The sequence below is a fragment of the Vombatus ursinus genome, unplaced genomic scaffold (assembly GCF_900497805.2).
Source record: "Vombatus ursinus unplaced genomic scaffold, bare-nosed wombat genome assembly UNPS02000546.1, whole genome shotgun sequence".
Taxonomy (NCBI): domain Eukaryota; kingdom Metazoa; phylum Chordata; class Mammalia; order Diprotodontia; family Vombatidae; genus Vombatus; species Vombatus ursinus.
In genome coordinates this window covers 673,079-686,581 of record NW_020940324.1, presented here as the reverse complement: position 1 = coordinate 686,581, position 13,503 = coordinate 673,079, and the positions used below count along the sequence as shown (strand labels likewise).

The following is a 13,503-nucleotide window of genomic DNA, read 5'->3' as shown; positions in this document are numbered from 1 at the left end:
CTAACCCCCAGCCCTCCAAGCACTAACATCCCATATTCCAAGGTCCCTTCCAGTTCCAACATTATATATCCTAGGTCCCTCTCACCTCGGACATTCTGGGTTCTTGAGTTCCAGGGTTTCCCTTCCCTCCTAGCTCTATGTTGCCAGGTACTCCTCACAGCATCTCAGCTCTGACATCCTATGTTCTAGATCCCTCTCACCTCGGACATTCTGGCTTCTGGGTTCCAAGGTTCCCCTCCCCCGCCTCAGCTCTTGACAGCCTAGGTTCGAGGTCCCTCTCTCCTCGGACACTCTGGGTCCTCAGTCCCTCCCGGTTCTGACATTCTGAGATACCACTTACCCCCCCCCACCCCCAGCCCGCTCCGGCTCCCCCTCCGCCCCTCTGCCCCTCCGCGCCTTTAGCTCCTCCCACGGCTCCTCCCGGCGCGGCGGCGCGTGTGCCTGCCCCTCCCTCCCCGGGTCTGTCGGTCGGCTCCCCGCCTCGGGCTCCGGGCGGCCGGGCGGACTCCGCACTGCCCAGCTCTGCGCGGCCATGGACGGGCGGGCGGGCAGCGCGCGGCCCGGGGAGGGCCAGGGGCCGCCCCCGGCTCAGCCGCCGCCGCCGCCGCCGCCGCCGCCGCCTCCGCCGCAGCCTTCGCCGCAGCAGCCCCAGTGTCCGCCTAAGCCGGAGCCGCCGCAGCCGGAACCGCAACCGCCGCCGCCGCCGCAGCAGCAGCAGCAGCAGCAACAGCAGCAACCTGAGCGGGAGCGCGAGCCGGGCCCGGGAGGCCCCGGGAGTCCCGGCGGCCCCGGGAGTCCCGGCAGCCACGGGGGTCCGGAGCCCGCGACGGAGTCGGAGCCCAGTGGCCGGGCCCGGGGCAGCCTGGGCGCGCGGCCCGGGAAGCCGCCCCCCGGCCCGGCCGCGGCCAAGGGCAGCCCGAACGGCGAGTGCCGGCGCGGGGGGGAGCCTCCGCAGTGCAGCCCGGGCCCCGGCCCGGGCCCCCCGGAGGATGCGGCCGCCGCCGCCGCAGCAGCAGCGCGGGGCCCCAAGGTCTCCTTCTCGTGCGCTCCCGGTTCCGGCCCTGCCTCGGGCCCCGGCTCCCCGGGGCCCGCGCTCAAGGCGGGAGACGAGGCGGGGCCTGGGGACTGCGACGAGGCCGGCCCCGGCGGGGAGGCGCGGGGCAGCCAGGCCAGCTTCCTGCAGCGCCAGTTCGGGGCCATGCTCCAGCCTGGGGTCAACAAGTTCTCGCTGCGCATGTTCGGCAGCCAGAAGGCCGTGGAGCGGGAGCAGGAGCGCGTCAAGTCGGCGGGGGCCTGGATCATCCACCCCTACAGCGACTTCAGGTGCCCGCCGCCCGGCGCTCCGGGGCAGAGAGCTCAGTAGCAGGGGCAGGCCTGCAGGGGGCGCTGGGGGCGGGGAGGGAAGGGGCGTCTGGAGGTGGGAAGGGGGGGACCCTGCAGGAGGTTCTGGAGGTGAAGGGGGGGGTCTGGGGTTGGAAGGGGGAACCTGACTCAGGGGCGCCCGAGGTGAGGAAGGAGGGGAGGTCTGAGAGTGGAGAAGGGGCTGCCAGAAGGAGCGCTGACCCCTGGAGTCAGAGAGGGGCATATTGTTTGGGGCGCGGGGAGGTCTAGTGATTGAGGGTCGGAGAGTGGCACATTGTATAGAGTCTGGGGGCTGGAGGTCAAAGAGCGGCATATCATATATGAAGGGGGAGGGGTCTGGGGGTCGGGGGTCGGGGTAGCCGCATAGCAGGGGTGCGAACACGTCAAGATACAGGGATCTAGGAGAGATCCCAAGAGACCTGGGGAGTGCCTCTATGTGAGGAGGAGGAGGGGGTGGAGAGGTTGCTGAAAAGGACGAATAGAGGGGAAGGTCAAGTAATTGGGAAGGCCCGGGTCTTTCTGAATGAACCCGCCCAGCCCAGACCTGGGTCGGAACAGCTAGGGCAAATCGGGCACTGAGGAAGGACGGAGAAGGGGCGGGGGCAGCTGGGAGAGATTGGACGCCAGGGGTCCCAGGTCGGGGTTTAGTAGGGATGCGCTGGCCTCAGGAAAAATATTAGGGGTGGAGGAACAGAGCCTCAAGGACGCGGGTCTGAGAGCTGCCCTTCCCCTCCACCATGTTAGTCTGGTTCTGAATCTGAGAGGGGGAGGCCCCGTCTCTGTTTTGTGTGTGTGACCATGTGTCATTGTATGTCTTGGTGAGGTGTATGTATATGTGAATGGGTGGTTTCGCTGTGAGTTTACGTATCTGTGTGTGCATGTGTGTCATCTCTCTCAGTGTTGTTTCTGTGGTGGTGCGGTGTCAATATATGCCCGCATGATTCTTGTTCTGTAAGATACAGACATAAAAGTCTGCGGATGCCTTCTCCCGAGTCTCTGGGCTCTAAGACTTTCAGCACCAAGGACAGCAGCGGAGGCCACTTCACTTAAGGATCCTTAGCAATCATAGCCTGCTGCCTCCCGAGTAACCACCTTCCTGCAACCGCAGGGCTGGGCCTTGGGCAGCTCCCCCCCTCCTGCTGTCCTCTCTGCTTGCTGTCTTCTATCCATTCCTGTCCTCTCCCTCTGCCTACGGCTCTTTGCTTAAAGCCAGATTGAAATCCCCCTAGATCTTGTCTCTTCCCTTCCCCTTGTATTTCTTTCTCTCCCACCTATATAAGTCTAAACAGGCTGGTCTAAGGGGAATCTGAGGATCGGGGGTCAAAAATAGGGTGAACAGAAATGGGTGGGCCTCATTCTATTGTCAGTCCCTCTAAGCCTCCATCCCTACTCTGTTGGGGGGGCAGAACTTCACCCCTGTTTTGTCCCAATCCTACTGAACCTGGTGAGCTGGGAAGAGGAGGGAGTCATTGTGCTATTGTGAAAAGAGCAGAGGATTTGAAGTCAGAAGACCAGGGTTTGAAATTTAGATTGGCTTCTTACTACCTGTATGACCTTGGGAAAGTCCCTTCTTTCTAGATCTGTAAAGTGAGAGAATTAAACTAGATTATCTCCACAATTCTAAATTCTATGATCCAAAGGTGTAGGAAGGGTTTTTTTGGGGGGGGGAGGGGAAAGAGGGGTCTCAGAAACATTATGGAGGATTCCCTCAATGGCCCTGGGGACAGTGAGTTTTTTATGCTCCCCTTTCTTCAGGAAGGTGCCTTAGGGACCCTCCCCCAATTTCTTTAGTTATAATTTTGAATCTAGGGGCATGTGCTTGATCTTCCCCTGGGGGGAAAGATGTCCCAGCTGTTCAGTTCTCTCTAGACAAACCTCATTTTGAGAGTAGTGAGGGAAACATGGACCTAGGGAATGTAGAACACTTTTGTTCTGGGCCAAATCATCCTTTTTCTTTACTGTAGACATCCACTCAAACCACTTTCCTCAGGACCTCAGTTTGCCTTTCTACAAGATGAATAAGAAAAAAATATGGATGGAATGCTTCCCTTTGGGGGTGTCAAGAGGAGGACTGACAGATGGCTGGCACTCCTGGGAGACACCCGCAGGGAGGGATAAAGAATTATTATTTCTCTTTGCAGAATGTCCCCCACCCCTTTCCCAAAGTGGGTCTGTCTCCAACCATCCAATGTGTGGGCTGACCAGATGATCCCAGGCTCATTTCAGGCTTTGGATAGTTCCTTAGGGTGAGGTCTATTCCTAGGGTAACTACTTATGGGCAGGGCTACTTGCCCTAGGGAAGTCTCTAGGGAATCACCCTAGGGCAGAAGTATTCTCTACAGATGGGGGGAGACCCTTCAATCTAAACCAGGGGTGGGGAACCTGCAGCCTCGAGACCAATCCTTTTATTAACGGGATTTGTTCTGTAAAGTTTGGATTCAGTTAAAGGGCTGCACTTGAGGACCTAGAGGGCCACAGGTTCCCCACCCCTGGTCTAGACCCTCCCAACCAGTGGGCTTCCTTAATCCAGGAGAGTTGGATGACTTCAGAACTCCATGCTTTTGAGCTGGGAAGATGGTCCACAAAGAACAATCACTCTTTCTTGCCCACCCCTTGGCGCTCCAAACTCTCTGAACTAAACCACTCCAGGATGAAATTAGTGTCTTGGAAAGGAAGCAGGGGTGGGGAGAGAAGAGACTGGGGAGACAGGAGATCTGGGTTTAGTATAATATAAAGGATTGAGTCTGGTGTCAGAAAACCTGGACTTCGGTGTTATGACTGTACTGCTAGCTTTTCATGTGACCTTGGGCAAGTCTCTTTCTCCATACGGACCTCAGTTTCCCTCTTTCTAAAAGGAAGGGATTGGAGTGAGGTCCTGCCCAACTCTAACATTCTGTGCCCTGTATTTTAAGATCCCTCCAGGTTCTGACATGCTGAGTAAGAGAGGGAGCCCAGATGTATGGAACAGGTTATAGCTCTTGGTGACAGGCGCTGGGGACATCAAGGTGTGGGAAGACCCTGAATCCTTCACAAGGAGACTTACGTATGCCTGACTCCTATGCTAAGAAAGTTTCTGATTGGAAATAAGAAAGGACCCCCTAGACACAAATCTGCTCCTTCCTGGGGCCAGTGAGTAGGGCCAGGAGAGAGAAACCACTGTCTGACTCTTCAACGTATTCATGAGGAACTCTGACAGGTTCCCCAGCTCAGTGGAGCCAGGCCCCAAACTCAAGCATCCTGCCTCCTGGCATCCTCTCCATTCTTTCCTCTCACTAGTCCACTTATCTATGACTTCTTTTTTTGTATGCAGGTATTGCATTTACTCTTGTGTGTAAACACACACACACACACACACACACACACACACATACACACACACCACTTGCCTAGTAGTTAGGGATGAGTGAATGGGGTGAAGGGGGAAGAGGCAAGAGTAACCCTGAGCAAGAGGCTGGTGTCCTGGAGATTAAAGTCTGCCCAAAGGTTTGGATTTCCTAGGTACTGGGATATGGGGCATAGAGCTCTGGGTTAAGAATAAGGAGATTTGAGTTCTAATTATGGCTCTGTCACTATGTAGCAAGTCTCTTCTATGCTCTGGACCTCAGTTTCCCATTCTGTAAAATGAAGATAACCCTTATCATCTCCATCTCTTGTGTGCTGTAGGAGATGAAGGATTGGAAATGACTTTGTAGACTGTAAAGTGTGCTGTACGTGTGTTGTTATTGTTATTCCTGTGGTCTTGCCTTTCCAACTAACTCTCTTTGATTCTGGAAGCAATTTACCTTTTATATGGCCTGCTTTGGCTTAGGCCCCCTTCTTGGGTAGCACTTTGATGGAGTCGGGTAGGGCATTTGCTGGCTCCAGTGCTGGAGGAGAAGTCCGTTTAGTTGGCAGGCCTGTGTCTACCCAAATATCCGTCTATGCTCAGTAGTACCCCACCTCCTCCAGCTGACTGGAGAAAGGGATTTATAACACACAGAAGAGCTCAGAGGGCCTTTAGAACACAGAATGTCAAAGCTGGGGGGGAGGCCTTAGAACCCAGGGTATCATAGCTGGGAGGGCCCTTAGAACACAGAATGTCAGAGCTTGGGGGGCTCTTAGAACTCAGGTTATCAGAGCTGGGAGAGCCACCAGAACACAGAATGTCAGACCTGAGAGGGCCCTTAGAATGCAGAATGTCAAAGCTGGGGAGGACCCTTAGAACCCAGAATGTCAGAGCTGTGAGGGCCTTTAGAACACAGAATGTCAGGGCTGGGAAGGCATTTAGAACACTGAGGAGAGAATGTTAGGATTAGAAATACCTTAGGCTATAGAATATGGAAAGACCTGATAATATAGAATGTAAGAATATAAAAATCATGAAGTGCCTCAGAAATTATCTTATCCAGGGACTCTTAGCCCAGGGTCTGTGAATTTGTTTTTTTAAAATAATTGCATTTCAATATGATTTGCATTTTTTGGTAATTTTTTGTATTTTGTTTTATGCACTTAAAGACAAAGTTCTGAGCTGCTGATCTAGCCCTAGGAGGAAGCTTCTCTGTGACATCTCCCATAAGCAGTCACTTAGCCCCTGTCCAAATACTTTAGACAATTGGGACTTAGCTTGAGAAAGGATATTTTAGACAGATCAAGTCCCTTTGGGATTCTAGGTCCTTCTTGAGCCTCTCTGGTCAGCTGATTGGCAAAGGTTGAGTTGATCTTGGGTGGGTTAAATTTTCCCCAGATGGCTGTAGAGATCAGCCGATCACAAGGTTGGAGGTCAAACCAGAAACCTTATTTACAAATCCCTGGGAAATTAATTCCTGCATTATCATCTCTGGGATAAACCACAGAGCTGACATGAATCACGGAGTTAATGCTTCTCCCCCTCACCCCTTATGTTCCAGTTCAAGGGAGGGAGAGGTAGCTTTAGAAATAATAACCCAACCTCATGGGTTTTCAGAGGCCCTTATCTCCTGAAAGCCCCAAACTCCCTTCTTGTGGACAATTGTATTTTTTATCTATGGCCTACCTGTGCCCGGAATGATAGACCTATTTTTCAGACAAGGGAGACCAAGGCCTAGATTGGTTAAGGGAGCCTTTCCAGGTCGCAAGATCATTGGGTGAACCATACCTAACATTCATGATACTTAATCTGCCTTCTTCCACATTTCCCACCCTGTCTCTTCCTGGCCTAACTTGCAACAGGTGGTGTGGGATTCTGATTTAAGCTACAGAGAGCCATAATTCTCAAGCTTGGCTGGGGGACGGGGGGTTGAAGGGAGGGAAGGAATCCTTGCTTCATGAGTCTGAGGAGGAAGGTGGTAGCTTCAACTACATTTCACCCTCTTCCTTGAATGGGTGAGAGGGCTAAAAGAGCCCCTGGGCAAAGTGTGACCTCTCTCGTCTCTTGATGCTCATAGCCCAAAAGGCTGGCCAAGTCATACCTACCAGCAAGTTGTCCATGTCACTGAGTCAGAACAAGCCTCCCTAGGCCAATGATTTGTCTCCTGATTGTTCCAGTCTCTCCCAAGACACCACATGGTGAAGGAACAGAGCTCATTTCAGTGGTGATTCTGAATCAGGAGCACTGGGACTTCCCATCCTAGGGATGCCAGCATGGCTGGACTGTTCACTTTCTGTCCAGACTCAAGGGTATTTTACCAAAGATATTCCTTGGAATTTGCTGTTGCTATGAAGAAGGTGGGAAACAGAGGGAAACTCCCAAATTATGAGTCTTAATTCTTGACCTCTGATCTTTAAATTCTGATCCCAGATCCCGAACCACAAATGATTCCTGGCCCAGGCTATGGTTTTCCTGATGCTTGGTTGGGGATCAGAAGCTTGTCCCCTTTCTCGTCATTGTCCACATTTGACCTCTCTCATCTTTGGCCTTGAGCTGGGAAGATCTCTTTTAGGTGGCTGAACTGTTAAGTGGCTCTGAATCACATCCCTTGCCTGAGAAGGATTTCCAGGAAGCTGTGTGTGTGTGTGTGTGTGTGTGTGTGTGTGTGTGTGTGTGTGTAGAGAAGAACAGTGCCAATGCCCAGAGCACATTCCTATACTCCATTTCTCCATGCCTGTAGGATCTCAGATCTGGAAAGGACCTTAGAGTTTTGCCTCTTCATCTTACAAATGGGGAATTAAAACCCAGAGATGGGAAGGACCTTGCCTATGGTCACACATTGAGTCTGGCAAAGCCAAGACTTGAAACCTGGCTTTCTGACTGCCTATCCAGGGCTCTTTCCACCATGCCAGTGTGCCTCTAACTCTAGCAGTAGGAGGGATGAGATCTCAGGGTTGGAGCCAGGATCTCCAGCCTGGGGCTGGTTGGGCTGGCAGTGACACAGGTACTTGCTTGGGCATGGCTCAGGTCCAGCTGGCTATGGGCCAGCTGAGGACACTTGAGAAGATGAAGTGGCTTTGCCCAGTTGAGGCAGGGAGCACATTGGGATTGCAGTGGAAGAGGCCACAGTCCCAGTGGCCTCCCTCATACAATGGCAGCATCAGGAACTCTCCTAGTACCGTAGGGTCATGGAGGGGAGCAAGATGGGCAGCATTCCCAAGTTAAATCTAGGGGCAGGATTCTCCTTAATCTGAGGAGGTGTCAGTCCTGATCAGGCCCTAGTTGACTTGTATTGTGTCCAGTTCTAGGGTCATATTTTAGAAAGTGGGGGCTGCCAGGGGTCTGGTGACCCTGCCATGTGAAGATTTTGGGGTAAAGGGCTATATGAGTGTTGTCTTTAGATATTAGAAAGACTGCCTCCTAGAAACTTCTGCTGGACCCCAGAGACTAAAAACAGGGCAGGATCTGCTGAATCAGATCTTGGCTCAACGTAAGGAAAAACTTTCTAACAATCTGAATTGTCCCAACGTGGAAAAGGCTGCCTTGGGAGATATTGAGCTCTCTGTCATGGGAAATCTCATTCATGCCTAACTCCAGGTGGGGGGGTGGTGGGATCATTTGAGCTTGAAGGCAGGAAAGATGGGAAAAATCAGTGAGAGAGCTGGTGTTGAAGGATGGGAATGGAGGTTGAGGAAGATGGGAGCTTGAGGAGGGGGATGAGAGGACTTGATGCATTCCAGGTCCCCTCTGTGACTGGGAACTGACCCCAGGGCCTTGGGCAGGAGGAGGGGGGAGCCTGTTTCCTGACGCATCTTGCGGGTTTGCCTTTAAGGAATCCACACAGTGGGAGCATTGAGGTTTTAACTTGGGACAGTGGAGCAGAGCTGAAAAACCTCCCTGAGCCCCCTCCTGGCTTTTAACTTTGCTAAGGAAAAGTATGAGACTTTGCGGGGCCTCTTTGCCTTTGCTGACTGCCTGTGACCTTGCATCATCCTAGGAAAGGTCATGGGGAGGAAGGGAAGATGGGGACTAGAATGTGTCCTTGAGATGCTAGGCTCTAGGACCCAGGATTATTGGGGGCTTATCCTCTTCTTCCCCCAGCTTCCACCCCAACAGAAATGCTGATCTATTTGGTGGAACATTTGATGCCAAGATTGACTTTCTGGGAAAAAACCCACCCAAATCCTTTGCCTCTTTTTTTTGGCCCTTCCAAGCCCCTTCTGAGTACTTCTTGCCACCTTTCCACATCCCACCCTGTTGCCTTATAGTCTACTGGAAGTCCACTGGCAAGACATCCATGGCTCCTAGCCTTGTGCCCGCTCAACTTCCCACCCAACTGGGGGGAGCTATTGGAGATGGGTCAGGAGTCCATAGGAAAATGGTCCCTTCCCTTTCTCTGGACCTCAGTTTAGCTTCTCCATCTGTAAAATGAGGAGGTTGGACCTGCGGATCCCCAAGGTCTTTCCCACTTGCAAAATTCAGTCCCTGATGGATGTTATTGAGGGGTTCTTAACCTAGGGTCTGCAAACTTTAAACAAATTTTATAATTCTTTCAATATAATTGGTTTCCTTTGTAATCCTATGTATTTTATTTTATGCCTTTAAAAATATTAGTCCAAGAAGGGATCCATAGGTCTCCCTAGACTCCCAAAGGGGTCCATGACACAAAAGAGGTCAACCCCTGTTTAGACTAAAGGGTGGAAGGGACTTTGGTGGTCCTCTGGCCCAGTGGTCTTCTTGGTGCAAGAATCACCTTTATGACTTTCTTATGGAGACTCACCTGGTCTCCACTTGGATACCTCAAGTAATGAGGAGCTCTCTCTCTCTCTCTCTCTCTGTCTCTCTCTCTGTCTCTGTCTCTGTGTCTGTGTCTGTGCCTCTCTCTCTGTCTCTCTATCTCTCTCCCTGTCTCTGTCTCTCTCTGTCTCTGACTCTCTCTCTCTCTCTCTCTCTCTCTCTCCATCTCCATCTCCATTCTTCTTTTGACCAGCTCTAATTGTAAGGAGAATGTGAAGTATCCCAAACCAGAGTCCTGGATCAGCAGTCAGGATACCTGGGTTCTGTTCCTGGTTCTTACACTTATTCATTTTGGGACTTTGGGCAATCTCCTCTCCCTCTCTGTGCCTCAGTTTCTCCATAATGGTTGTCTCTCACTGCTCTTCTAGCTATCATATTTTGTGAGTTTGGGTAGGAGTGGAAGAAGCTTCTTCTCAGAGACAAGGGGTAGACAGGGTTGGAGATGGAGTTGGAGCTTTGAATGCTATGACCAATTGCTTCTTTCCCTGGCCACAGGTTCTACTGGGACTTCACTATGCTGCTGTTCATGGTGGGGAACCTCATCATCATTCCCGTGGGTATCACCTTCTTCAAGGATGAGACCACGGCACCATGGATAGTGTTCAATGTGGTCTCAGATACCTTTTTCCTCATGGACTTGGTTCTGAACTTCCGCACCGGCATTGTCATAGAGGACAACACTGAGATCATTCTAGACCCTGAGAAGATCAAGAAGAAGTATCTGCGCACATGGTTCGTGGTGGACTTCGTGTCCTCCATCCCTGTGGATTACATCTTCCTCATTGTGGAGAAGGGCATTGACTCAGAGGTCTACAAGACTGCTCGCGCCTTACGCATTGTCCGATTTACCAAGATCCTCAGTCTCCTGCGCCTGCTACGCCTCTCCCGCCTCATCCGCTACATCCACCAGTGGGAGGAGGTGAGGCCCTCCTGAGGTGAGGTAGAGGGGGGTTGGTACCTCGGCACGTTGGAGAGTTGGAGCTGCTCCTTGGTCCCTGGAGGAGAGAGGAAGAAAACAATGAAAACACTGCTTCCTTCCTATTGCCTTCCCTCTCCCTCCTTTCCTTCCTTCCTTCTTGTCTCCTTCCCTTGGTCCTTGGTAGACTTTCTTCCTTATTCTTTCCTTCTCATCCTCCGTTTCTTTCTTCTCCTCTTTCATATATCCTTTCTTATTTTTGTTGCTTCTTCCCTCCTTCTCTAGCTTGCTTACCTCTTCCCTCCCTACCTTCTTCTTTCCTTTCTTCTTTTCCTCTACTCCTTCATTCCTCTATTCCTCTGTACTTTCCTTCTTTTCTCCCTCTCCTTCTTCCTTTCTTCTGTTCCCATCTCCCTCTACTCCTCTCTCCCTTCCTCCATCCCACTGTTCTTCCATGGCTTTCTTCCTCCCTCCCCTACTTCCTTCTTTTCTTTCTCCTATTCCCCTCCCTCTTCATTCTTCTTTCCTTTTCTCCATCCGTCTTTCCTCCATGGCTTTTTTCTCTCCCTCCCCTACTTCCTCCCTCTTCATTCCTCTTTCCTTTTCTCCATCCCTCTGTTCTTCCATGGCTTTCTTCCCTTCCTCCCCTTCTTCCTTCCTTCCCCTCCCTCTTCATTCCTCTTCCTTTCCTCCATCCCTTTCTTCCCTTGTTTCCTTCCTTCCCTTTCTTCTCTTCCTTCTTATTCTGTCCCCTTCCCTCCCCAATTCTTCTGCGTATCTCCCTGCCTCCGCTCTCTCTCTCCCAAACATTTGTTAAGACCTTACTGTGTGCTGGGCTGAGCTGAGCTGAGCCATTCACAAAGATGGATAAACTCTTATCCCTACATAGTCTGGCAGAGGACATAAGCTACATCCCACAGATAATGATAATTATGATCACAAGTCATTGCTCCCATTTCGATGCCATTTTATGGTTTAATAGATATTAATAATAACAGCAGCTCCTGTGTCTCTAGGCCAGACTGAGCCTCTAAATCCTTTAGCTGTCCTAAAGGGCTTGGCCCACAACCACCCTGGGAGGCAGGTAACATAAGCATTTTACAGATGAGGAATCATTTGGTGAAATTAAAGCCAGGATCTGAACTCGGATCTCCTGACTGAATTCAGGTCTTTCCACCGAAGCAGCAGTAATCAGGCTGTGAGCAGGGCTATGGGAGAGACTCAGGGATCTGAGGGCTTGGAGGAAAGGATTACTCCTAGGTCAGTGGGGGAGGGAGGGGTCCAGACAAACCTCCTAAAAGAGGTCGCATTGGAGCTGGGTCTGCAAAGATGGGAGTGCTCTCTGTTGGGAGACTGAGCTCAGCTCAGGGTCTGTCCCCTCAAGCCTGACTTTGGCCCTTCCCTCCCAACCCCCCTGTGGAGCTGTTTGTGCATGTCTCTGGATGAATAGAAAAGGGCAAAGGACGGGGATGTCTGGGGAGGCGAGGGCGGTATGTCATGGCTCTAAATAGCCTGGTGTGTCTGAGGTGGGGTTGTTCCTCTGTGTGTGTAGGTGTTGGGTGTCTAGCCAGGGGGTGTGACCAGGCTGTAAATAGTCTCTGTGTGTGTTTGGAGAGACACAGGGGGCTGGGTTGGATGGGAGAATGAATAGGAGGGGGCTGCCCCTCCTGTGTGGGCATTTGGGTCTCCTGTGTCCACCTCTGGGTGCCTGTGTTGGTCTCTGTGTCTCTCCTAGGGATCTCTGTCCCTGGGGGTCTTTCTCTGGGTGCTGTTTCTCTCTCTCTCTCTCTCTCTCTCTCTCTCTCTCTCTCTCTCCATGACTGTATTTATCTCTGAGCCTTTCCCTCTGCTTGAATATAAGGGGGTGGCCCTGACTGGATGGGGGGAGAGTGTCTACAGATGGCCTGTCCTTCCCCTTTCTGGCCTGGCACTTGAGTGTGCTAAATCCTAATCTAATAGACCAAGGAGCCATAGTTAGTTTCTAGCTTCATTGGCTCCATGTGTGGCTTGGGGAAGTGCCCTCAGTTTTCCCATCTGGAAAATGGGTGTTGAATGACACCTGCTGCTCTGTCTAGACCATACTCTGGAAAGCAAACTAGGGATGAAGGGGAAAGTGTGTGTGGTAGGGGTGGGGTATCCCTTCTCTCTCCTTCATTGGTTCCCTCGAACTCCTGCCCCTAGATCTTCCACATGACCTATGACCTGGCCAGTGCCGTCATGCGCATTTTCAACCTCATCAGTATGATGTTGCTTCTATGCCACTGGGACGGGTGCCTTCAGTTCCTGGTGCCCATGTTACAGGATTTCCCTAAGAACTGCTGGGTCTCCATCAACGGCATGGTGGTAAGTCCTTCCCTGAACCTCCCAATCTCTGGTCCTGCCCCCCCCCAAAAAGTCACAAAAACCTTCCAATCTTCAATTCCTGAGCCAGACATCCTAGGCTCCTCTGCCCCTCTCCCCTCCAAAAAAAGCCTCCAAACCCCTCCTGATTCCTGAGCCTGGCCCTGCAGGCCTCCAGTCCCTGACACCTCCCAGCCCACAATCCCTGAGGTGGCCCTTCCCCACCCCCCAGCCCTCCCCCTTCACTAACTCAGCCCAGGGTTATATGTGGGGCAGGGCCTGGGGCCTGTGATGAGGCCCACAGAAAGGCTCCAAGCTGGGAGGAGTGGGGGTGGGCAGCCTGGCCAGGAATGCAGAGGAAGGGAGGAAAGGAAGGAGTGTCCGAGAAGGATCTGGGAACCAGGCGCCAGCTGCAGCCATTGTTCTCAAGCCCTGCACACAGGGGACAGTTTTCCTGAATGGCCTCTCCCCACCCCCATCCCTGGAGAAGGGCAAATGAGGACACAGGAGGGGGAAGCTCCTCAGGAGCACAGCTGCAGGGCCTGGGGAGGGGCCGCATCATGCTTGACCCCCTCCCAGTCTCTCTTCCTCCAGCCACTGACCACATCCTTTCATTTCTCTGACTGGCCCTCCTTCAGCTTCCGGCCTCTGTCCCTGCCTCCACCTGCTTCTCCAGCTTTATGGTTTTTTCTCTCTTTCTGTTTTATGAACAGAGAATGTCAGAGCTGAAAAGAACCTTAGGACATAGAATTCAGGGCTGGGA

The 13,503-nt window shown here is 52.3% G+C and overlaps 1 protein-coding gene across 1 annotated transcript in view; it reads left to right on the top strand.

The window, feature by feature from the left end:
• The first annotated feature begins 532 nt into the window (after nucleotides 1-532).
• HCN2 (hyperpolarization activated cyclic nucleotide gated potassium and sodium channel 2) overlaps nucleotides 533-13,503 on the top strand; it is a 24,023-nt gene continuing 11,052 nt past the window's right edge. Inside the window, exons 1-3 of the mRNA XM_027857759.1 lie at nucleotides 533-1,323; nucleotides 9,980-10,403; nucleotides 12,582-12,743. Of these exons, the coding sequence (XP_027713560.1) occupies nucleotides 533-1,323; nucleotides 9,980-10,403; nucleotides 12,582-12,743 (1,377 nt within the window). The remainder of the gene's footprint in view (nucleotides 1,324-9,979; nucleotides 10,404-12,581; nucleotides 12,744-13,503) is intronic.